The sequence below is a fragment of the Lonchura striata genome, chromosome 6 (assembly GCF_046129695.1).
Source record: "Lonchura striata isolate bLonStr1 chromosome 6, bLonStr1.mat, whole genome shotgun sequence".
NCBI classification, from domain to species: domain Eukaryota; kingdom Metazoa; phylum Chordata; class Aves; order Passeriformes; family Estrildidae; genus Lonchura; species Lonchura striata.
The window spans coordinates 10,257,211-10,280,559 of NC_134608.1; the positions used below are offsets into that span (position 1 = coordinate 10,257,211).

Sequence of the window (23,349 nt, forward strand, 5' to 3'; positions counted from 1 at the left end):
TGGAATATTGTACATTCCAGAAGGCTGAGATCGCTCTTATCTTCTCTGAATGCTGTTATTAAAACATGGAAACCAACACCCATTCTCTGGGCCTTTACATCCCTGGTGGCTAGCACTAGGCTTGCTGGGAGGTGAGGGAAAACTTGGCTCCAAACCCAGACGTGATCTCCCTGCCAAAGGAAAACCCATGTGCAGCCTGGGCATGCAGGGTGGGTGGAAAAGGATATGTGCTTCATAAAACTTGTTACTAATCCACTCCCATAAACTGATAGGATTGTTATCAAGGTAACTGGCAGTGCAGGGATATTTTAATCGTTTCGAAAATGCCAAAAATTCCCCTGGCTTTCCCCCAGTGGTTGTGGTTAGATTATGTATGAGGTTTTTGACATTATTTACCCAGATGAGGGAAGGATTACATAAGAGGGCTGCAAGCCTATAAAAGCGTCCTCACTTGGCACAGACAAGAACCAGGTTAGACTTTTTCAAAGGCAGCTGAAACCTGTAGCTGCATAGAAAAAAAAAAAAAAAAATCAGAAGAACAGAACTTCTCTGGGAGATAGACACTAAGATTACTTTGCATAGAACTATTTCTCATGTTTTCTTCTGATAGTATTCCCAGTTGGACAGAAAGCACCTGAATCTGCTTGGATCATGAACAGGAGAAAGCATTCCTGGGCAGCCATTGTGGGAGGAGGCAACAAGAAGGGGGAGAAAATGGCTGGGGAAAATGCAAGAATGCTGCCCAAGGCCACACGTGAGGAGAGAAAGAAGCAGGAGGCAAAGAGGAAAGAGAAATTGAAAACCTTGGCTGGCAAATTGCTGAAGACTGCGGTTGGTGGGAAGGAAAAGGTGGAGAAGGCTGGTGCTGAGGATGTGGCAGGGAATTTGCTGAAGAGGCCAAGCAGTAGGAAAGGAGTGGAGAGAGGGCTGCCTGCAGGTAACCTTGAAATTATCTCTGGGTCCAGGCCTGGATCTTCTCTGCCCTACCCTTCCATCAGGCTCTTGTTTTTCATCAGCTTCTGGATTAGGTGCTTTCCCCTCTCCTGCTCCCCAGCTTTCACCTGAATTCTTGTCTTCTGAACCCTACACTTGCTACTCTGGACAGTTCTGTATTTTACTTTTTATTTGCTTCACAAATGTTTCTCTTTATTGCTGTTCTTATTTTTATCTCTGCAAAGCCTCCTGATGTGTCTTGTGAGAAAGAGGATGCACGTGTGACTGACACCCCAGCCATGTGACTGTACTCTTCCTCCACAGATGGGAGGGGGAGGTGGGCTGCACACAGGCTGGTTGTGCCAATTAAACTTTTCCCATGTGTTGCATTCATCAAGGCAGGATGGGTGCAGCTTGTAGGCCCCTCCCAAATAACTTGCCAATTGCTTTGCTGAACATCCTTGCATCAACCCTTCTCCATTTCATGCCATGTTCCTCCCTCCAGTCCTGTTTGATTTAATTCTTACTTCACATATGAGATGCTTTCATAGAGGAAGGCTAGGAAGGATATAGGCAAAACGTAGTGGAAGTTCATACTCCATTCTTCACTCTGCATCCAAAGTTGTATCCTGAATTATTTAAGTCCCACTGCTTCTGGCATTACTTAACTATCCCTGCATTCTCATCAAGTTCAATTTGTCCTCTGGGCTCTGCTCCAGATACCTTTGGTAAACCTTAACCCTTCGTTGCTCAACCTTTAACACATGTTAAAAACCCTGCAGCTCTGTGCTTCTGTTGTGAGAGTACATTTAACTCTTGTTGTTTGATGGGATGTGTTAGGTAACATACATTGGAAACAAGCAGCACTTAAAATCTGCCTTCCAAGGGAGCTTGCAGCACTTTGGTCCTGCCAGGGTTTCTGTAGAGGAGGCAGAGAATTCCTTCCAGACTTAACTTTCAGCTGTTGGCTTGTTCAGAAGATGTCCCTCCGTTAATGCTTTTCTTCTGGATAGAAGGTACATTTATTATGAAAAGGTTGTAATTAATGAACCTTCATTGCTCACTTGAGGAGGTCTCTGGAACAATGTCAGAAAGCTGCAGACTAATCTGCAGGGTTAGTTAACCTGGAGGAGAAAGGCGGAAAGAAATTTAGAAACAAAAAAGTGCTTACCTGAGGAAACTGAGAGGTGATAATGCTAGATCTTAAATGGGTTGATCTTGAGTAGATCCTGAAGAATTCTGGAATAGATATAAACTAGATACTTCATAACTTGGATGTTAAAATTATGGTCCTATAGATGTGAACAAACAGCAAATTTTGTTCTTATTCTGTTGCAGAGGAAACCATCTGCAGATTCATTGAGCAAGGAAAATTTTTGGAAGCTTGTGATCAAATTCATAATCTGGAGCATTCTGGAAGTGATGGTATGGGGAAGTCTGAATCACTTTATGTGCTGCTGGCTGAACGAATGTGGACTGTAGTGGGAGAAGCATTGGGTGGAAGTGATAGGATGCTCCTGGAGCCATTGCAGTCAGTGGGGGAATCACTGAAGTGGGAGAAGCAGAAGGAAGCAGAGCGGCTTGGCAACGGCCTAGAGACAGATTCTGTTTCCACCTGGAGCCCAAACTTCTGGAGAAAAGATCTGGAGGAAAAGCTAATACAGTACATGACTGCCAAGATCCCCCTGTTTGCTTCCTCTGCTAACACAGATGAGACTGCACTAAAACAACACCTGAGTCATCTGGAAATGACGTTTCTCCCCAGTCTGGAGCACAGAAGTGATGTCTTCAAGGAAGCAGGATTGCTCGTCACCTATGCCCACTGCTGTCATGCCTCTTTGTGTTCTCACCTGGCCACACTTACTGACAGGAACTGTTTCAGCTTCAGCCAAAGCCTTTTAATTCATGGATGGATCATTAAAATGTACAAAAGGTATGTCTGAAGGGCTTTCTTTCTACATTTTTCTATATATATTTTTTTATTATTATTTCTGAAAGCAGTCCCTGCTTCCTGATAACACAATGGTGATCAGGACTCTTGCTGAGTTTAGGTTTCCCCACTGCCTCTTTTATCTTCTATGCTCTCAGAACTAGAGCCTTTTTTCATTGCAGTACTGCCTCATTTTAAATCCTTAATACTAGATTCAGGGGTTTACCTGAGGTGGGCAGGTATTTTTCTGCTGGATTGCTGTTGGACATGCACAATTTTTTGCTTTATTGAACAATTTCTTTCCTCATATCAAGCCTTTTTAACAAGGTCCATAACACTCCAATTACCCCAGAGTAATTTTCCCTGGCCTTTATGTCATCATGGTGCTCTATGGATTTCTCTTGTACTGCCCTTCTCTTGTTCTCCTGCTGCTTTATCTGGTTTGTAGTTTTCCCAGTTGTTTCTGTATTTGCTTCATTAGTGTTCAGATCACAGGAAAAACATGTAACAGATCATTAAATTCCTGCCCAAGTTTGAGGAAACAGATACAGCTTTCCCTCTGAAGAGTGGCACATCTGAGACCCTTTGGCCCAATGTGAATTCAAAGCCTATGGGTATCATCAAAGCCTGAAACTTTCTTGTGATTTCTCTTTTTTATGGTGGATGAGGCATTTGATTCTCTGTGTCCATGATTTAATTGCTACTCGGCATCTCCAATCTTCTTAATAGTTCTCAGCCTTTTTGGATTACTTGATTGCTTTCATCCAAGCCCACAGCTTCTCTGTTCCTTGTATTAATTACACTTATAAACCCTTGATTAGCTCATTAGTAGTTCATCAGGTGGTCTCTTCCCCCAGACAGCTCCTGAAGGAGGGAAGCAGTGTGGTGGGTACATGCTGGTCATCATCAGGCACATGGTAGATGTGGTCAGGAGGCAACCCTTTTACTGCTTTTAAAATGGTAAAACTCTGGAGTAAAGGATTGATGAAACATTGAAAAATTTAATAAAATTAGAGGTGAAAAATAATGTAATTTAATTATATAAAGAAAAGGCAAATATAAGAAAAAATGTATTCTATAAATGCAAAATTCCTTCAAGAAAAAAAAACCCAAACAAGTAAGACAGTGACTCTCTTAGTCAGATGGTAGTGAAAAAAGTAGAAATGAGAAGAGCAGAGATGCCAGACTTCAGCATTTGACTTTTTCTCTCTAAATACAGTTACAACCTCTATGGAAGCTTGTGCATAGATGTGGTTGTCTTGGTCTATAGCTGCTTCCTATTCCATTCAAAAAGAATATGTGACATTTGCAAAATTGTTTATTCATGCAAATGGCAAGTGTGCTTGGGAGACTCTCCCCAAGCTTAAAAAGGATTTGAGCAGCAGCAGTGAGGGAAGGGGAGAGGGGAACAACAAGAAAAACCTTACCTTGGGCAGCAAATGTAGGAAGAAGGAAAAGAAACAGCACAAAAGAAAAGCTGGCCAAAGGCCATTGTAAAGATCATCTGCTGCGCTGTGGCTACCCAAGCTTGGCAAACACTGCTGGGCTCTTGCAGGGCACCCTTTTGCTCAGTGTGAGGCCGGGGTGCCAGGCAGGGGTGCCAGGCGGGCGATGGACCTGTGGGAAGCTGTCCCTCGGGCTGAGCTCTTCTTTCTGTCCACAGAGGCAGCCAGGCATGTGAGAGACCCGGGCACAGCCCCCAGCACAGCCTTTCCCCTGGTGCACAGTGCCTCGTGTGGATTCTCTGGAAGACTGAGGAAAAGCTACTTGCAATCGCACGGGTAAGAACTCAGGAGTGGTACACCAATCTGCTGGGATTTTTTTTCTTGTGGTTTTAATCCAAGGGGTGCCCTTGTTAAATAGCCAGCTCTGCTCAGGGATGTGTGAGTCCCAAGGTCTCCATCTTGACAGAGTTTTATTGCAGAGCCCAGGTGTGATGATCCATATAATTGTTTGCTGCCAAAGGGAGGCTGCCCTGTCCTTGCTCCTTAGCAAGGAAATGTTGGGACATTTGCAAATCTCTCTTCATCCCATTGCTGTATATTCAGAGAGGTGCAATCTGCTCTGCTCAGAAGCCCATTTATCCGGAGGAAAGGGACACTATGGGTGAAACCCACTTCCTTATTGAGGACCATTTCAAAATGTTGCTCATCTTCTCTCCATCTGTTAATGATCTCATAGTGTGCAACAGTTGGGGTTTTTTTACAGCCCCTTTGCCTCAGCTGTGCAGGATATTGAGGCTGCTAAGTTCATCTGTGTGTGGATCCCTCACAGTCCTCTCCAGCCTGTTGGACTGACACCGCTGATGTTAGAGCAAAGATTATTTCCAGAGCTCAGCACAAGAAAATGTGCAGCTGGTGCCCACCCAGCAGCCCTCCATAGAGAATCCTGTCTTGTGATCCCACAGGTGACCCCAACCCTGTGACTGCAGCATCTCTTTCTTTTCTCAGCAAAATTCCCCCTTTGAAGAATTCTGTTGAGACATGTGGAATACAAATGAAGCAGGGAAGATGTGTTGTAGCAATAGGGAGTTCCAGAGGAAACCACTTTATTTGGAAAACTCAGTGGGGCTCCTTTTATTCAGCTAAAGCTGAAATGCAGAAGCAGGAGTTAAACTCAGCTCTCTTGCTTTCCATTTCCACCAGCCCCTGAGGAGCACAGGAGGGGAAATTCCATGGCAAACTGCTGAATCATCCCTGGGAAAGTATTCTAAATTGCAGAGATTTTTCCTCAAGAATTATTCCCTGAAGAACATGAAGGTAGTCACAAACATAGGAGTAGAAGTGCCAGCTGGTGACAATATGCTTAAAGCCTATTGGTTTCAGTGTTTAAGCATCTTTATGGACTGTTTTTAATCATTACCCTAGGGAAGACCATGTGCTCTCAAGCTCTTTTTTTTAGCATTTGTTTCAATGAAGGAAGTGACTTAGGGTAGTGCCACTGAGGTTATCCTAGAGCAAGTCAATGAGTCATTGACAAGCCATCAAAGATGCTGACTAATGGTGATGGGAAATGTAACTTTTTTTAGTTCCCTCTAATGTAATAGCTGAAGAATGCTTTTGTTTAACCATGGACTTTCTGTTTTCCTGATACACCATGTGTTGAGCAAGCTCACCTCAATCTGGTTATGAGCTTTTGTGCCATACAGCCATGAGTTTTTATGCCACCTTCGATCCTGAAGCATCACAGCTCTGTGTGGTGCTGAGTTGTACAGAAAGAACAGAGCTGGAAGTGCTGGACAGTGTAGCACAGCATTGGCCCAGCTTGCTTCAAACCTGGCCAGCTTGGATCAGCTCCAGATTCAAGCTAAAGAGTTTAACTGGACATAAGCTGACTCCATATGGAAAAATTATGGATGTCTCTTCAGCTCAGTGGCACAGCTTATAAAACCTGCTTTATCCCTCTATTTCTGCTGCTAGTGTAATTCAGCCGTTCATTATGCTAATATACAGGAAGTTGTTATTGAGCAAATATCCTGCTGTTATCTCTTAACAATTGTCATATATTATTGTGCCTAAATCACGTGGTGTGTGTTTTGCCACTTCAATGGATGACTAACATTTCAGAATAAGATCCTGACCAGAATAAGCCATGGTCTGCTTTGTTTGTGAATACCTGGCTTATCTTTGGGTGTGGCAGCCTGATAAAAGCACTTTAAACAGAAATGAGTGGTGAGAACTGTGAGGATATCTGAAGGTGCTGAGAGCCCAGATGCCACGTGGGGTTCAAAACCACTTTGAAACTCCAATGTGGGGAACTCAGTCAGCTCTGCATGCAGGCAGCATTCCCCTCAGTCTGAACACACCTGGGGCAGGGGAGCTTTGTGCCCTCGAGGTTACAAAGTTGGTGAACTGAAAATGCTGTTGCCATTAATTGGGTTGCCAGTCTGGCACCCCTGCCCTTGATGTACTGGAGAATTTGACAGGAGTGCAAGGTAGTCCTCCTAGAATGATGCCAGGGCTCATTCTCATCCTCATTTACACTGATCTGCAAAGGATCACTTGGGTTTGTGTCTTCTCCCCACCACCCCTCTATTTTTTTAAATGGGCAGATGGAGGACGGAGAAGTTTGTGCTCTGCAGTCAGCACAGGTGTACTGACCATCCATGGATCTGAAGCCTTCCAACATTTTGGTCAGACAGGAAGAAACAAGAAGTAAACTGGGACTGTTTATTACAGCAGAAGTTTTGATCCCCTCCACATTGGAGCTTTGGTGCCTGATGTGCTGGTATCACTACAAGAGCTGCGGACAAGCAAGCTGTTTCTAATTTAGACACATTATCTGATCCAAAACAACTAAGTGCTGTCCTCAACAAGTTATTAATTGCCTTGCAGTTCCTCACTAAGCCATGCTTTGTCCCATTGTGGGGGGCAGGCTTGAAGTGTTTGTGCAGCTCAGCGGGGATGTGCTATCTCAGCACATAGTGTTCACACATTTGCTCACAGTCAGGTGATGGCACTTGTGAGGAAAGAAATTTTTCTGGGTTGTTTACAACTGCTTATTTATCTTTGATTAGCACTTTTCAGTGACTATGGGAGAGCAGTTGTTTTGAATATACTTTTTATGAAATTCTTCTGCTGACAGCCACAAATTTCCTAATTCATCAGCCATAAAAGAGCAAAGACCAAAATGAGAGATCAGACTTAACATTCCTTGGAGGAAGATTCAGAAATGAAAGAATAAATAAGCAAGCCAGACTTTTGAGTTTAGAGCTTCTATAAAGGTCAGATTGTGTTTTAAGCAACAAGCCCTTTTTCTGCAGTGCTAGTTTTGTTTTTACAGCCATTCAACTAGCACAAGCCAGCCAAATCTTGGGACATTTCCCATTGTGCAGCCTCATGGGGCCCATCTCACCATGACAGTAGCTCTAAACACTAACCCAGCTCCTCTTTGCACTCACAAGTCTCTGGCTCGAGCAAGGGAATGGTTTTAATTAATGCTGGCTGGTTTCTGTAGATGCTGGTTGGAGAGAGGAAGGGTGGAAAATCTCAGCTACAGTAGCTGGCAGCATGGAGATGGATCTAAGCATTGTTTTGCTGTGTGGGTGCCTTCATTGGAGCTAAGCTAACTAGGGAAGACTGTAGATAACCCAAGCTGACACTGGGATGAAAGAAAGCTGCAAATCATTTAAACTCAAACAAATAATAGAACAAAACAGAACAATGTTATTAGGTTGGCTGGAAAATAGCCAGGCTTTGGGTTAAATGAGATAGCCAAAAAAATGGAGGCAGAAACTAATCTAGTCCAAATGGATAGTGAGAGGTTAGGAAACCTAACTTGTTATGAATGCCATTGTTTCTTAACTGTACTTTTAAATTTTCTTTTCTCATTTAGAAGGAAGTAGGGAAAGCACTGAAAGAAGCCTTTGATATTGGGAAACCCCCTTGTGCAGACACTGCAGTCATTGAGGTAAACTGGGGGGAGCTGAAAAGCTCCCATACTTTGGGGCAGTTGTGTTTTTGCACACAAGCATGTGGGTTTTTGGCAAAACCAATTTTGCATGTCTCAGTCTAAGCTCAATGTGTTAAAAGCCTGCAAGCTGGCTGCCATACTTAAGCTGTGTCTGTTTGCACCCAAACCTGTTTTTGCCCTGGGCATACATAAAGAAAAAAACCAAAAAAACCTTACTAAACTAAGGATAGCCTGAACTGATTGAAGCTGAAGCTGCATTTTCATACATACTCCTGGATCTTTACGTAACCTTTTGGAAAGTCTTGGTGTGTGTTGGGGGCACTCTGCTCTGTGTGAGCTCTGCAGAGCACCTTTATAAAAGCAGGGAGAGCTGCCTGGCCGTGGCAGGGCCCCGTGGCTGGCAGTGCAAAATGCAGCCAGGCTGGACCCTGCTTGTCCCTGCTGGGGCTGCTGCCCTGGGGCAGGCACGGGGTTCTGCAGGCACAGCAAAGGCAGGAGCACACCCTGCTGATTCGTGAGCAGCATGCACTGTGGGCAGAGGTGTTTGGATCACGACCTGCAGAAGGATTAAAATAAATCCTGGAGTTTACATATGGGCTTAAATGATGCTGGAGATCAGGGGCATGGCGGTGAGCTGTCATGACTGTATCTTTCTTCTCCATTTACACCACCTAAGTGGCAGTCCCTGAGGGAGGGAAGTAGCTCCATGGTCCTCTGGGATGGCAGACAACCTCAGGCATTGGAAGCATTGCAGATCAACAGCAGCTGGTTTATCTTGTGAGGATACTGTTTTAGCTGGCAAGCACTGGCTTTTCTGGCCCGCCCCAGACCCAGGCACCAAATGCAGAGCTCATGTCAGAGATTGTTTCCTCCTTGCCTTGCCTGTACCTTCTGGAGCAATGGAGCAGTGATGTGCCCAGTACCTGTGCTAGAGTGATGTTTAGCTATTAAGATGTTTTTTTTTTTCTTGCTTTTGGCTCACAGTGTTAAGTTTTCTTACAGGAACTAGGACAAAGCATGGTTTGAATCCCATAGCCCTCATATCTGTAGCATCTGGCAATGCTTCAAGCATGACTGGATTCACTCTGTTGTGTATAAAACTGACAGGTTTGAATGCTCTGGGGTGGGTGATGGAAAAGCCTGGATTAATAGGAAAGCCTTATGAAATTACCACCTCCTCAATTTTCTCAGGCTGACACTTAAACTTCAGATAGAAAATGAACAAGGTGTCATGGAAACTCATCAGCTGTGGTTTTCTGACACTTTGGGTATATTTTCTCCTGCCCCATTGGGTGAGCTTTTGCATCTGTTATGAGCGGTGGAAAAACCCATTCATGATGTGAGTCACCCTTTGTCTCTGGCAGACGAGCACTGTGAGGGCACAGCATATGGGTCCATCTGTCTCCTTTTATCCAGCTGGCTCTCCTCCCCTTTCAAGCTTTTGTTTCCACAGAGCAACTAATGGGCAGCATTAAGTCACCACCTGCTCGAGGCTGCCCGAAAAGGGGTGAATTTTGAGCTGTCTGGCACAGCCCACCTCCTGCAGACACCCCTGGGCCACCAGCTGGGGTCAGTGGGGCAGGACATGTGCTGAAGAGCTTAACACACAGAGCTGTGTCAGGCATGAGTGGTGCTGGCTGGGAAGGTGACACCTGCCCTCTTCAGGAATCCATGTAGAGACCCTGGCAGAGGTGCAGGGCACACAGTTATGTCTGCATAACCTTCTTTTTAGTGGCTGCACCCAAATGTATCTGCCTGAGGCTGAGTCAGGTAGAAGCACAGATGCTCCTGCAGATGGCAGGACTATGTGTGAACTGAGCTGCCAGGCTGGATGTGGCCAGCAGAGAACATCTGCAGGGACAGGCTTTTACCTTGGCTTTTACCCAAGCTGACCACAACAAAAACAGCGGTAGCAGAAGTGTAGGGGTAGGCATTACAATAAGGCTGATAAAAAATACATTTATTTCCACAAGGACTCTCAAAACTGAAGCAGAAGTTGGTGCCTAGGGCAGAGGGGTTTGCTGCAGGATGGGATGTATTCCTGTACACTGCATAGGGAACAAATTGCTTTGGCCAGTTTTCCTCTCACACATTGAAATCCACAGATACTAACAGAGAAGACAGAGACTGCCAGGCGAGTCAGCGAGAGCCTGAGTGAGAAGGTGGAAGCTGAGTGCCTGGAGGAGTGCCTGAGGTTCCTGGAGAGGTAGGAAGGATGCTGTTTTCCTCCTTGGTAACATTCATAATGGTCAAAAGAAAGAAATCCTGATTAAGCATCTGGTGATGCTGTGTTCACCTGGATTGTAATGGCTGCTTCCCATTAAGCTGTTACTGGAGAGACAGCACTTCACTGCTGTTTGTGTGCTCAATATTTGTAGTTGAACTACAGCTGAGGGAACAAAGGGCATCTGGAGTAGCTGGGACAGGATAAAGACTTGGGGGGAGCTCTGGAGAGGCTCAGACCTTAAACACACCTGGGAAGAGGGGCAGCCAAGTGTCCAGAGCCCAGGCCTGGCCCTTCCTACCCTGGCTGTGCATCCCAGGCACAGTGCTTTCTGCTGGCTCTGTGGCAGGGTGGGGAGATCTGCTCTGTCCTGGTTCTCATAGCAGAATGAGTATCTTCTCATCTGGCCTCACACCACTTCCTCTGGCTCCCTTCATCTGCTTTTTGTTCTTGGGTATTTCTCTCCCCATGTATCCCCCACAGCAGAAAGTGGCAGGACTGCTGGTTTAGGTAGTATTTCAGGTGGAGATTTGATTTAAGACCCTTGGCCCTCCACATGATGAGAGGAAAAAAATTTCTATAAAATGGAATTGTCCAGAAGCCCTTTCTGAGATTGATAAAGTAGTTCAGAGACCTGGTGGGTTATTCATATACACTGAGACTTTGTTCTGTAGCTTTATTGGCAAAGCCTGAGCTGCTTCCCAGAAGGAAGTGTTGCAAACCAACCTCCTGCCTCTTGATCCCTGGCAAAGGTACCCAGGCAGCTCCAGGGCTCTCCCTGCTGTTCCTGTGTTTTTCTTCTCCATCAGCTGGGTAGGACAGAGACTTTGTCATGTTGTAGATCCCACCTGGGGAATTGAAACTCTGAAATAAAAAGACAAATAATCATAGAATATTTCTTCAGTTTGCTATTGATGTTAGATGTGTTATAGAGCACACCAGATTAAAGGTACTTCTTCCTGTTTTAATTTAGCTATGAAGATGAAGTAAGAAGCTTTCTCCAGCTTGATGGCTGCCCACAGATCTGCAGCAGCCTACGAATCCTGGAGAATTGCTGCCTTCTCAGGTTAGAAAACAGAGCCTCAATACATGGGGAGCAAAATGAGTTTTCTGCTGGTCTGATCTTCTTCTGACTCTGGTATGAGGCCAATCTTGCCTCCAGCTGGGTATGGTCATCCACCCCTGTGCACACCAGCCTTTAAACTCAGAGGAAGCCAGCTGCTGTCAGCAAGATTCCTTCAGAGCTGCCCTTGCTGCCCCAGCAGGAGGGAGGCTCAGATGGGGTTGTGACTGTGGCCAGGGCTACAGGGCTGTACTGCCACTTTTTGCCTGCTCCCAGGCCCTGCAGGTGCAGGGGCTGCAGCCATCTCCCCCTTCCTGCACTGAGCAGGCAGCAGTGCTGTGTCATGTGTGGGGACACTATCCTGGCTAACCCCACTGTGGGTTGTGATGTTCCTTTCCCTGGCCTGATTGTCCTCCAGCAGGATAGCCTCATAAAGGTTATTCTCAGATGTGTGTGTTACTGCACTTGGTAGGTGCAACCTTCAGTGCTTTGCTGAATGAAACCCCATGGAATATGCCAGGCTCTCCCTGGGGTTGCTAGGAAGGAGGGAAGCAATAAAGCACAGAAGGGTGGAGGAGGATGTTTGCACCTACAAGTTAATTTCAGAAGCACTTGCAGCATCAGAGAAAACAAGGTTGCTTCTCTTCTTCCTGTGTAAAGTTATCCCGGGATCTCTGTAGTCAGCAAAATGCCAAAATCCAACATATGCACAGTGATTACTTGACATCAGAGCCTTGTGTTGAGCCTAGGTAGCTGCTTTGTTTGTTGTATTTGCATGTTGCTGATGCTGGATCCTAGACTGAATACTTATGAGTCTCTTTTATGTAATCCTTCACAGCTTTACTGAGAATGAAGTTGTACACTGAGCCTTTCCAGAATGTAGAATGTCTGGTTTCAAGCTGGTGATAATTTTAGCCAGGATTTGCTGACTGGAAGATTGCTCTGATGGAAGATAATTGTTTGTTCTTGTATTTGTAGATTGTCGAAGGCACATGGGATGCTTACCCAGACTCTGTTTGCCAAGGCCGCTTCATGCTTGCTCATTTTTGAAAATACTATAATTTTTTATTGATCTGATCTCATTAGTGATGGGTACAAGTGGCCTTTGCATGCACTGAGCTTTCGTGCCCTTGTGGCAGTGTCTTAATGAGTGCACAAATGCAGGTCACTGAGCTACCTTTGGACCTTAGCATGTGTCCATTCAATGGCCCAGGCAGCTGTGTTGGTTACAGTAGAAAGAGTTTTGATCTGAGAAAATGGCATGATTTGATCTAATCAATACTTTCCATATTTATTTTTTTTAAACAGAACTGTCTGGCATAAGCTAACATACATTTGCAGTGTCAGCACTGACCAGAATGTTAAGGTAAATGGATTTCTACACAGGATGGAAGATGACATTATGGAGCATTTTCTGCAGACTATCACTACTAAAGTCAAGGTATGGAAGACCCATTTTAATTCTGACTATTTGCAGACCATATGGCTGGCATGCACTTCCCTCTCACGTCCTGATTTGGAAAAGGTGAAGCCACAGTTTAGTCTTCAAGCCCAGTATTCTCCTCTGCCTTGTCAGAATCTGTATATGGACAGCTTCACATTTTCCAGTTTTGGGACCCCAGTTTCACTGTTTGTAGTGTTTGCTGTTGTGGTGCCCAGACCCCAAAAGCTGAATTTCACCTAGTACCTATTCATTGCCAGCATCTGGGCATCTTCCTGGGACAGTCATAACTCACAGAGCCCAGGGTAGTGCTGGGTAGTCAGGATATAGAGAAGTCTTGAGATAAGGTTCCCTCCCTTCACACTTTCTAGTTTCAATCTATCAATCCAGACACCCTTCCTCCTTGTGTCTGGGAAACACAGAATTCCAGGCTCCTGACAGTGTGTGATCCTGTGCATTTCCTTGGGAAGCTCCCCTGAGCATCTTCAGCCTCATTGCACAGGCTCCCTCGGGCACACTGGAGGCAGCAAAAGGAGAATGACAAGAGAAACTCTGGCTACACTGTGCAGTTTTGGTCTCCAGAGCTCATTGCCAGCCCATCCCATGGGCCCACACATCTATGTGGGAACAGGGGGTGGTTCTGACAGAGCATCTGACAAACCTGGGGGGGGAACAGGAGGCCCAGGGCCCAGGTTTGCAGTCTTCCAGGTTTGGCCTTAAGAACTTAGTACATCCTTCCTGAGTTGGAATTGTTTCTTTCTTTCATGTTTTGATTTTCTTTGAAATAAAAACACAGGATGCTGCAGTTGGTGGAGAAGTCTGTTTCCAAGAGCAGAAAGAGCAAAGACAAAATAATCCGTGTCTGTTGTTTGTTTGGTGTCTCTACATGTGCACCCTTTGACTCTGTTTCCTTTCCTCAGGGAACACTGAAGGACCACTTCAAAAAGTGTGACAGTGGTTTTGACCACATCCTTGAATCCTTAAAGCAAAACTTTTTGACCTTTGGGAAGAAAAAAACAGATATATATGAGGTGAGAAATAAGTAAGTGCAGACAATATGTTACTCAGGAAATCAACTTACAAGAAATATAGAGAGGGATTTTTTCCAAGGACATGTAGTAAGAGGACAAGGGGGAATGGACTAAAACTAAAAGAGCACATGTTTAGATTAGATTTTAGGAGGAAGTTCTCTGCTGTGGGAGTGGTGAGATGCTGGAAGAAGTTGCCCAGAGAAGCTGAGGATGCCCCATCTCTGGAAGTGTTCAAGGCCATGTTGGATGGGGTACTGAGCAACCTGTTCTGGTGGAAGGCATCCCTGCCCATAGCAGGGGGAGTTCGAACTAGATGATCTTTGAGGTCTCTTCCAGCCCAAACCATCCTGTTCTGGGAAATCACTGAAACTAGTAATTGAACCTTTGGATGGCACAGTGTTAGAAAATTAATCTAAACTTCAGTTTTCTCTGTTGTCAAATGGGCTTTTAAAGATCTAGTGGTCTTAGTCCATGTCCTGGTTTGTAAAGTACCTCTATCCAACAGGGTTGGGTAGAGACAGCTGGGACCTTTCTGTAATTTCAGCAGAGAAACCAACAAATGAAGAAATTGGAAACTGAATGCACCTCTCAAATACAGAGGGGAATGTTGTGCTCCCTCCTCTCATACCGCTGCCCCAATACCATTATATTGGAAATCTTCCCAGCTTCTAGTATGCTTCAACCTTATTTGTAAGGATTATTGATCCCTTTGATGTAGAGTGGACACAGAGGGGTGAAATTCCAGATTATTAAAGGGCATAGTGTCTCATTCAGAGTAATTGGCAAACAACCTCACAAAGTACCCAAGGTTTTTCACCTTTACAGTAGCCTAAATAACTTTTTTAGGATCTTACAATACCCTTGAGTCTATCTCTTCAGCAGTGAGGTTGGTACCTGGGGAACCCTCTCTTTTGTGCAGGCTGGATTTGCTGTTGCTACATGTGCCATGTGTCCTCCTAAGCATTTGACTCCTAGGTCTGCAGTCTCTTTGTCAGTGATGATTTTAATTAACATTTTGCAATATGGAAAAGGTAATGGAAGAGAAAAAAGTAGGATCTATTCTGCTGTTGTTCAAAGCCTGTCACTGGATATTATGTCACATTAGTGCTGGGGCAAGCAGCAGCTCAGTGGTGAAACGCTGTGCCAGAGCTCTCTGTCTCTTGCTTTGTCTGTTTTGGACAGAGCTGGGGATTTCCTGTACCTTTGGACTGCAGCCCGACCCTGCTCTGATTTCAATTGCTAACAAAATGTGGCTTCTGTGCAGCAGCCCACCCCCCATCAGAAACGCTCACTGTCCCTGTCAGGCACTGCCTGGCCTCTGACTGCGGTTCCTAGCAGGTAGTGGGAGCTAAGAGGGAATTGCCCAGGTGACTTCTCTGTGCCCAGACACAGCTGTGTGCCCAAGGGCCCTGTGTCAAATGTGGATGCTCGAGGGAGGCTGCATCTGGCTTTGTAGCCCAAGCTGTCCCCAGGTGATGTATTTGTTAGCCAAGCCAAGTGTCACTGCAGTTCTGGAGTGTGAGTGACCTCTGGCTCAGCTAACTGGTCCCATTGCTTTTGATTTGATGTCTCCACACTTACCATCAAGGTTTGCCATCCACATGCAGCTTGGAGATAGTCCAAGTGTTAGATGAAACATTTTAAATTTATTCTTAAGCAAAGAAATGGGACAGCCATCTGCATGGGCTGAATCTCTGCTGTCTGCCCTGCTATAGGTGTGGCTGAGCCTTGCTTGGTGCAGGGAAGTTAATCTGGGTATCTTTGCTCTGGAACAGGCCCTCGTCAAGGCTGCCAATGCCATCATTATTACAGAATACATGCAGGCCCTCCTGACCACTCCCAGGAAACCATCTGTTATGCAGAGGAGGAGGATTGTCAACAAGATGGAAGAAGATCATAGGATGATGCAAGCCATCTTTAAAGAGTGCTTAGTAAGTCTTTGATATGGTTACAGTTTTGCTCTCTGTCATCAAGAACGATACCAGGAGAGGAAAAGACTCTGAAAACTACAAAAAAGCTTAAGAGTTTTTACCACAGGGGTATCAAGCTTCACTGAAATGACATTCAGATGTGCTGACAGCGCTTCTGATCTGTCAGAAGCTGTTAGTTGATAGTTTTGAAATGTGTGACTGGAAGATGCAAGTTTTGCACCGCTACCACTGACACAAGAATGAAGCTGAGCTGGTGAGACAGATCTAAAACTGCCAGCTCCCCCCATCAGGCCTCTGGTACATGGGGTGGCAGTGCTTTCCCTTGAGCCTCTGGCGTGATGAACCAAACAGGCTGCTCCACACCTCCACCTGCTCTGTGGATTGCCCTGTAAGGCTGCTCCTCCCTGGACATGGGGTGTGCATTGCTACCCTCTGTCCAGCCTCCTCCCTGCCTACAGGCCCTTCCCGGCCTCTCAGAGATGGGATGATGGCTGCCTGAGCCATTTCTGTGTGCTGTGGCATTTCCTCATGGCAAAAACATGCTGATGCTGTTGTGGTTGCTGATGGCTGTGAGGAGGAACGAGTCTTCCTGCAGGGGTAAGCGCCTCACACCATTGGGAGGTGAAGGCACATTGCAGAAGATTGGGTGTAAAAGCAGAGCCACGGAGCCACACCTCTGAAGAAAACTTATACAGAAGTGCTGGTTCTGATTTGCAGAAACAACTTCAGAAACTTTAAAAAGTCTCAGCTCATAATCTGGTGTAATTGGCAGTGCTGCATACAGCATCTGTGGATGCCACCAGGCTGTTGCATGAGTCCCTTGATTACCCAAGGGAAGGACTGCACTGGCAGCAGTGTCTCCTCCTTCAGCTGGTCTGGTTGGAGAATCACTGCCATGCAATGTCCCTGGCATGGCTCATTAGCAGATGCAGGCTGAGAGTGCCCAGGCATGGTGCTTCATAAAGGACTGGGCTGAGCAGCACAGCAGTGGTTGCAAAGTCAGACTGGTAAACAAGACTCAGATGTGACAGCATATAAACCCCCTTGGCTACACTGGTTTTAATATTTTACAAATGCTGAGTCATTCTCACAACTTGCCTATTTAAGTGCTAGGGACTGAAAATCTATTTTCTCACAGATGAGTCCCTTGCAAGCCATACATCAGCAATTCCTACCTTGTCCAATGAAGAAAATGAAATAAAAATTATCGTCTGTAGACTTCTCTAAAATCCTCTCAGACCCATTATAATTAATGCATTAGATTCATGGCAGAAAGATGGAAGCTTCTAGTGCTTTTAGCTGAAGACCCATCTCTCTTGGAGTGATCAATGACAGATGAATTAATGCTCTCAGCAACAGAGAGATGGGGAATAGCAGGAAGGTTCTCTAATCTTAACTCTGAAGTTTACCCGAAATGCTGTTCTCAGCATCAGCTTTGGATGTAATGTGCATGGAACAGTGCAAAGGAAATAGAAGAAATCTAATTATCTATTAAAACCCTACATTAAGCTTGGGTGAAAAAGGGCTGCATCTGGTTAGAACAGTTTCCCCAGTGTCCCCAGTGTGTGCACTTTCTTACTTGACGTGAGAACACTGAAAGCCTTGGAGCTGAAATGCACAAGTGATTTGCAGAGGACGGCCTGCTCCTTAGTCATGAGGCTCACGGTTATGCATGTGAAATATGAACTCTGCTGCAGACAGAATTTATCGTGCAGTTGTTGCACAGGCTGCACCTGCTCCCTGCCCTGCTCTGCCCTCTCTTTGGGCTCTTCCTTCACCTCTGTTCTCAAAACACATTAGGAAAATACCTTGCTTCTCTCCTAAGAGCAGTACATGCCAAAGGCACTTAAACACTGCTGACAAAACACCTCTTTTTTTTTTTTTTTTCCCTTTAGACTGCAGGCTGTTTACCTCTGACCTTGCCTGCCTGTGTAGGGCTTAACTAAATCTGACGCCTTCAAATTAATTAGCACTTTGTAATAGTGAGCTTGCCAAGTATGAAGCTGTACAGTACCAGTGCCTCAGGAGCCGAGTACAGCTTGTGCCCTGGGCAGAGCTAGACATACTGTGTGCCTGCAGCGCAGGGGGAGATGGGGAAGGCTGTCTTCAAATATTATTACTATTTTTAATTAATGTTCATTGCAGAGGTGCTGCATGGAGAATGTGACCTGCTGTTTCTAATGCCCCCTGCAGATGAGGGGAACCTGGGCTTCTCCTGCCCCAATTTGGCAGCCCATTCTCCAGGTTTGCTTTGTCACAGTGTCTCTGTTGACGTGCTGGCATCAATAATTCAGGGAAGCAATTTAATTGCATTGCTGCGCTGATGAAAAATGTGAGCAAGACCTGAAGCTCTCTCCTGGAGGTTCATCTGCATTCTGCTTCTCCAGCTCTGCTAAAAATGCTGTGTGTTTTTTGATGAGGCTTTTTTCTCCTGTGTGTTCCAGATTAGAGGGAGTTTGTGTGCAACATCTACCAACCATGTCATGTTTTTTACACTCTCCAGTCCTGTTTCCCACTTTTTTTTTTTCTATTAGAGGATCTGTGTCTCCTCATCTTCTCCCTAAGATTGCTTTTCTGTCCCTGGGCTTGCTTTGGGGCAGCAGAAATGCCAGCATGTTTGCCAACAAGACTTGTTTTCACATAGGTCAAGCACAGGGCTGTGCTTACCTCCAGAAGCAAACCACATCCCACAAGATGAAATGGCCCTGAAAAGGCAGGCAGTTTAGGGGAAAATGAGGTACACTTGCCAGCTTTGCCAAAGGAAGAGCAGGAGGGGACTCTGTGCTGCTGAAGGAGGTTGCCCAGCCATCCAGGTAACAGTCTGTGACTACTCCCCAGGTTATTTTCTGCTACCCTGGGGTAAAATCAGGCTTCTATACATGCCCAGACTCTTCTGCAAAGCTCCTAACCCACACAGAGAGATCCCCAGTCTGACACAAGTCCAGCTCTAAACATGCTGTGCTGTTTCTCCTGCCCTGAACACAACATTGATTTTCTCCCCAGGGTCCTGCAGCTGGTTCTCTCAAGGATCCCATAAAAGCAATTTTAGAGCTTGTTCAAACTTCTGATCCTGAGGGGATGAAAATAGCACTTCTGCCCATTCTAAAAGAATTTCCAGACCTCAGGTAATGTCTTTGATTGCTTTGACTTCTGTGCTTTCTTACATTATTACTTGAAACCGGAAGACCTACAGCAATACTAGTCCTGTGGTACTTTTGCAGTGTGCTGGGCCAGGCACAGTGACCCTTTGAATATAATCACTGGTGCCTGGTTTAAATCTTTGTCAGAGATGAACTGGTGAAGCTGAGATGTCCTTCTGTAAAAGTGGAGGAGGAATGAAATTGCTGTCAACAAAGCAGAAATGCTGTGGAAAAGTACTACCTTAATGCAGAATTTACAGGCACATATGTGTCAAGTGTGGGTTTCAAGAACTCCTTAATTTGGGCACTTCATAACTTCCAAACACTTGGCTTTTGTCTTCAACACTTCACCAAACCTTGTGTAACTACTTTCAGAAGTTTCTAGGTGTATTCAGCAAGAATATACACTTATATTTCTTACAGGAAACTTAACAGAATTGAAACACAGCTTTTACTAGGAAGGAGAGATCTTAGGTAACTGCATTTTTTCCAAAGCCCGTGGTTTACTCCATCTATCTTCTCTTCTCGTGTTCTGTGCCTGTGTTTTTCCAACTTAACATAATTGCAGTGTAAAGCTCTCCATCATAGGATGCTGTGAAGGCCAAAAGTATGAATACCTTCCAATATGGGTCAGACAATTTGTGATAAATAATTATTTCAGTGCCTATTCAATATGACAGTCATGATAGAAACCTGCAGCAAGGGAAGTCTCTAGTCTTCTGTAGGAAGAGGAAAAAAAAAAAGACAAAGAGGTTATGTTATGCTTCCTCTGGCTTCTTACTTCTTTTCTACTTTGCTACTTTTGAAGGTGTTATTGAAGTAAAAAGCTGCTTATCTGATACAGCATAGCAATTATATATATCTAAAATATAGGAAAAATAGAAATACATGCATACATATATATAAAAATCTATCTATATATATATATAGTAGAGGAAGTGGGCATAGAAAATTCTCAGAAGACCCAGATATCAGAGGAGGTCATCCTGGTGTAAGTGGATACACTGTTCTTGTCTACAACATATTTTTCTGTTCCAAACTGTTTGGCTTGGATACATTTGCCTTATATCCAATACACTATTTCCCTGCTCAGAGGAACAGTGCACTGTAGAACACAAATCCTGTAACCTTCCAGATGAACAAGAATAAGCTCCATTTGAGAGGAGAAAAGGAATCAAGAATGCTTCCAAATAGTCAAATGTAGAGTTATCTGAAACCTATTATGATAGATCTTTTTCTAGGAATAACCTAAACTGAACATTTTCAGTACTTCACAGGGATGCTGTGTGACCTGGACTTGGGGCCCATGAGCTCAGCCCTATCACACACAGCTCTTGGGATTTGGCCTCCCCCTTAGATAGCCAGAAGGTGTCAAAAAGCAGCTTCCAATCCTTGGTCTGGTCCAGCAAAACTGAGGGATAGGAAACAAGTTTTTTTTTCCCCCTTATTAACTTACTGTCCTCTTGTCCTTTTGGAAAGGAAGGAACATCTGAGTGCAGTGCTGGACATGAAAGATTCACTCAGCCGGGAAGACAGAGCTGCTCTCTTGAAGGCATTTCATGATAACTGCAGGGAATTGGAAACAGAAGCAAACATGCTCTTTGCAGATATAGAAGTGAAACCTAGCAAATGTGGACTCTGTGGCTGCCTCTGCTGTTAGCAAAGGTGGGTGTGTGTGAGTGTGCTTGTGTGTAAGGTGTACCTGTCCAGACACACTTCTTACAGGGAGGTGGAGCTGTAGCCTCACCTCTGCAAGGTCCTCATTGCTCCATACACTGCTCTATTTCGCTCTCTCTGCCTGCAGGCCTCCACACCTTGCAAGATGTAGAGTGGTGCTGAATTCTTAGATGAGTGATTCAGGTTACAGCAAGGACAAAGGAGAAGACAGGACTGGTTCTTTCTCCCCACATTTCACTCCCGTCTGTGTTCCTGCAGTTCTCTCTGCAGCATCCCCTCTCTCCCAGATCTTACCCTCTGCATGGGCATGGTCTCCTAGGCAAGTGCTGTTGCCTCCTAGCAGGACAAGCCAAGGCTCATGTGGGGCACTTGCAATCACCTTTCAGTCTCCCAAGGGACTCCTTCATAATCACATAACCTTTTTTATTTTTTTCTTGGCAGGGTGGGGGCTAAGTTGCAGCAGATTTCAAAGTTAAGCAGTTCCTCAAGGATTTAAAATACTGCTTAGTGGAGAACATGCAGCTATTTTCTTCACTTTAAATAATTGACAACTTCTTGTTAGTCCAAAGTTATCCAGCTCAGAGGTGGAGAATTTTGTTTTGTGTTAGCCAGGTCAGAGCCTTCAGCTATCAGTAGTCCCGCTCAGTTAATAGCTACAGATTGACAGCAGTTACCTTCTGTTGCATAAGCTGACTAGACTGAGGTTGAGAAGCACAGTCCCTTTCCTCCTGCACTCTCAGGTGTCACTATTTATTTATAGTTACCCATGTTAGCAGATCAGGGATGAAGTATGCAGGATTCTACCCTCCAGGCACAGGCAGACAGCAGGCTGCCCTGGTAGCAGGGAGAGAAAGCAATTAGAGAAACAATTAATAAGCACAAAAGCTTCCCCTCCTAATGAAAACGGATTCTGATACAATGAACTGGCTGTCAGCCACCCATGTTTATACCCTGCTTTAAAGAAATTACTCATGGTATCACCTTTGCTTTAGTAAAGATATGGAGGAATATATTTTTAAAGCATTGTAAGTCCCTGAATCTCCTGTTTGCTGAAATTCCCTGGGTAAATAGGCTCTCAAATCCCAGCAGACTCAGCTGAGTGTGCAGTGTGGTGGGCACACATGGCTAGCACAGTTTGGTGGCCTCACCTGAGTTCAGGGCTATCAGTAAAGGCATAATTAGTTATGGGATGTGCAACCTTCCTCCTTCCATCCCAGCCCTGTGATTTTGCTGCCATGCTCTGGGGTGTGACCCGTAAGCTCTCTAGAATCAGCTTCTTCCTCCTAGCCAGAAACATATTTCTCCCTCCTGTACATGGAGGTGGCAGGACTTCAGAAAAGCACTTGTTTTGGTTGTTTCATTTGAGTTAGCACAAAATGCCCTTCCAGAAGAGTAGTGAGAAGGTTTGGTTGCCCATTGATTGCTTAGCCCAGGAAGTGGAGGATTTCAGCAGGGAAGTGTTGATGCAGTTTCATGCAAGAGTGTGCACAGGAGGGATGTTTCTGCTGTTTGACTCCTGCACATGTTCTGATGAGTGCTATTTAATCCCCAGCTGTTTTCTTGCCTTCCCTCAGGCCTGCTGGGAGAAACATGAGGACTTGCTCTGTTGTGCCAGCATCTGCAACCACAGCTCCTTGAAAGCTTCATATGCAGCTGGATGCATGGAGAAGCCTGTCAGCCATGGAAGACAAAATTCCTGCACTTTTGCAGGAAAACCACGAGGCTCAAATCCTAATCTTATATGTAAAGTCCAGGAGGAAGATAAATAGGATATGGTCAAAAGACATTTCTTCAAAATTTCCTAGAGACTGCCATTCAGCTGAGTCCTGGTGGTTATTCCTGGGATGGGGCAAGTGTGGAGGAGCATTTCTCCTCACTGAATTCCTCTGTTTCCGTCCCTTGTTCCATGAAATCTCTAATGAATCCAGGGACTGCTGCACCACATGGTGTCCCAGCATTGCAACCTCCCAAGGGATTCAAAACCTCTGTTAGGGAATATTGCCTAGCTGATTGTGCTGGTCTGGGCACCTCAGTTTACTCCCCAAAGCCTAACCTGCACCAGGAGGGTGCAGAGAAAGCTTCCTCTTCCCTCTCTTATGAAGGGTTGACCCACTTTGGGGGCAGCCTGTCATGGTGAGGTATGGGATGGGGAGCTCTTCCTGTGTGAGTTTTACAGCTGGCTCAGGAACATAGTCTTGCATCAATTTTTATACCTCAGTAACTGGAAATTTCCTCTTGGACAAGGAGGAAAAAACCTCATGGGAAGCAGGCAGTAAAATGAGCTGTTTGTCCCAGCCTCTGGGCAAGGTCTCGGCTAGTTTTCAGATGTAAATAGGCAATTCTGAAGGAAAACCACTGACTTTTCTTCCTGGTTATCTATGGACTGGTCACAGGCCCCAAGCTGGATGTGCTTCAAGGCCCTCCTTTGCTATTGTGTGAATATAGGCCATTACTGCTCCTCTCTGACACTGTAACCAAGCAAAAAATTCTACCTCAGATGTGCCAGTGCTTTTCTGAGCAGCCATTTCCCCTTGAGTCTTCTCCCCTAACAAGAAGAGGGAAAATTT

At 45.2% G+C, this 23,349-nt stretch overlaps 1 protein-coding gene across 1 annotated transcript; it reads left to right on the plus strand.

Annotated features, from left to right (window-relative positions):
* Positions 1–311: 311 nt before the first annotated feature.
* Positions 312–22,723, plus strand: LOC110469803 (exocyst complex component 3-like protein 2). Its single transcript, XM_021528928.3, has 12 exons — positions 312–937; positions 2,272–2,866; positions 4,527–4,644; positions 8,198–8,272; positions 10,381–10,481; positions 11,473–11,565; positions 12,871–13,003; positions 13,924–14,034; positions 15,810–15,965; positions 18,969–19,090; positions 20,585–20,770; positions 22,335–22,723. Exons 1-11 carry the CDS (start codon positions 652–654, stop codon positions 20,763–20,765), a joined length of 1,971 nt encoding a protein of 656 aa, XP_021384603.2. The 5' UTR covers positions 312–651; the 3' UTR covers positions 20,766–20,770; positions 22,335–22,723.
* Positions 22,724–23,349: the final 626 nt, after the last annotated feature.

Bases quoted from the DNA above. Each gene is read 5' to 3' on its own strand.
- LOC110469803 (XM_021528928.3), top strand. From the start codon at position 652: ATGAACAGGAGAAAGCATTCCTGGGCAGCCATTGTGGGAGGAGGCAAC. The intron at 11,566-12,870 runs GTTAGAAAACAG...TTTTTTAAACAG, and splicing joins GAGAATTGCTGCCTTCTCAG to AACTGTCTGGCATAAGCTAA. The intron at 14,035-15,809 runs GTGAGAAATAAG...GCTCTGGAACAG, and splicing joins AAAAAACAGATATATATGAG to GCCCTCGTCAAGGCTGCCAA.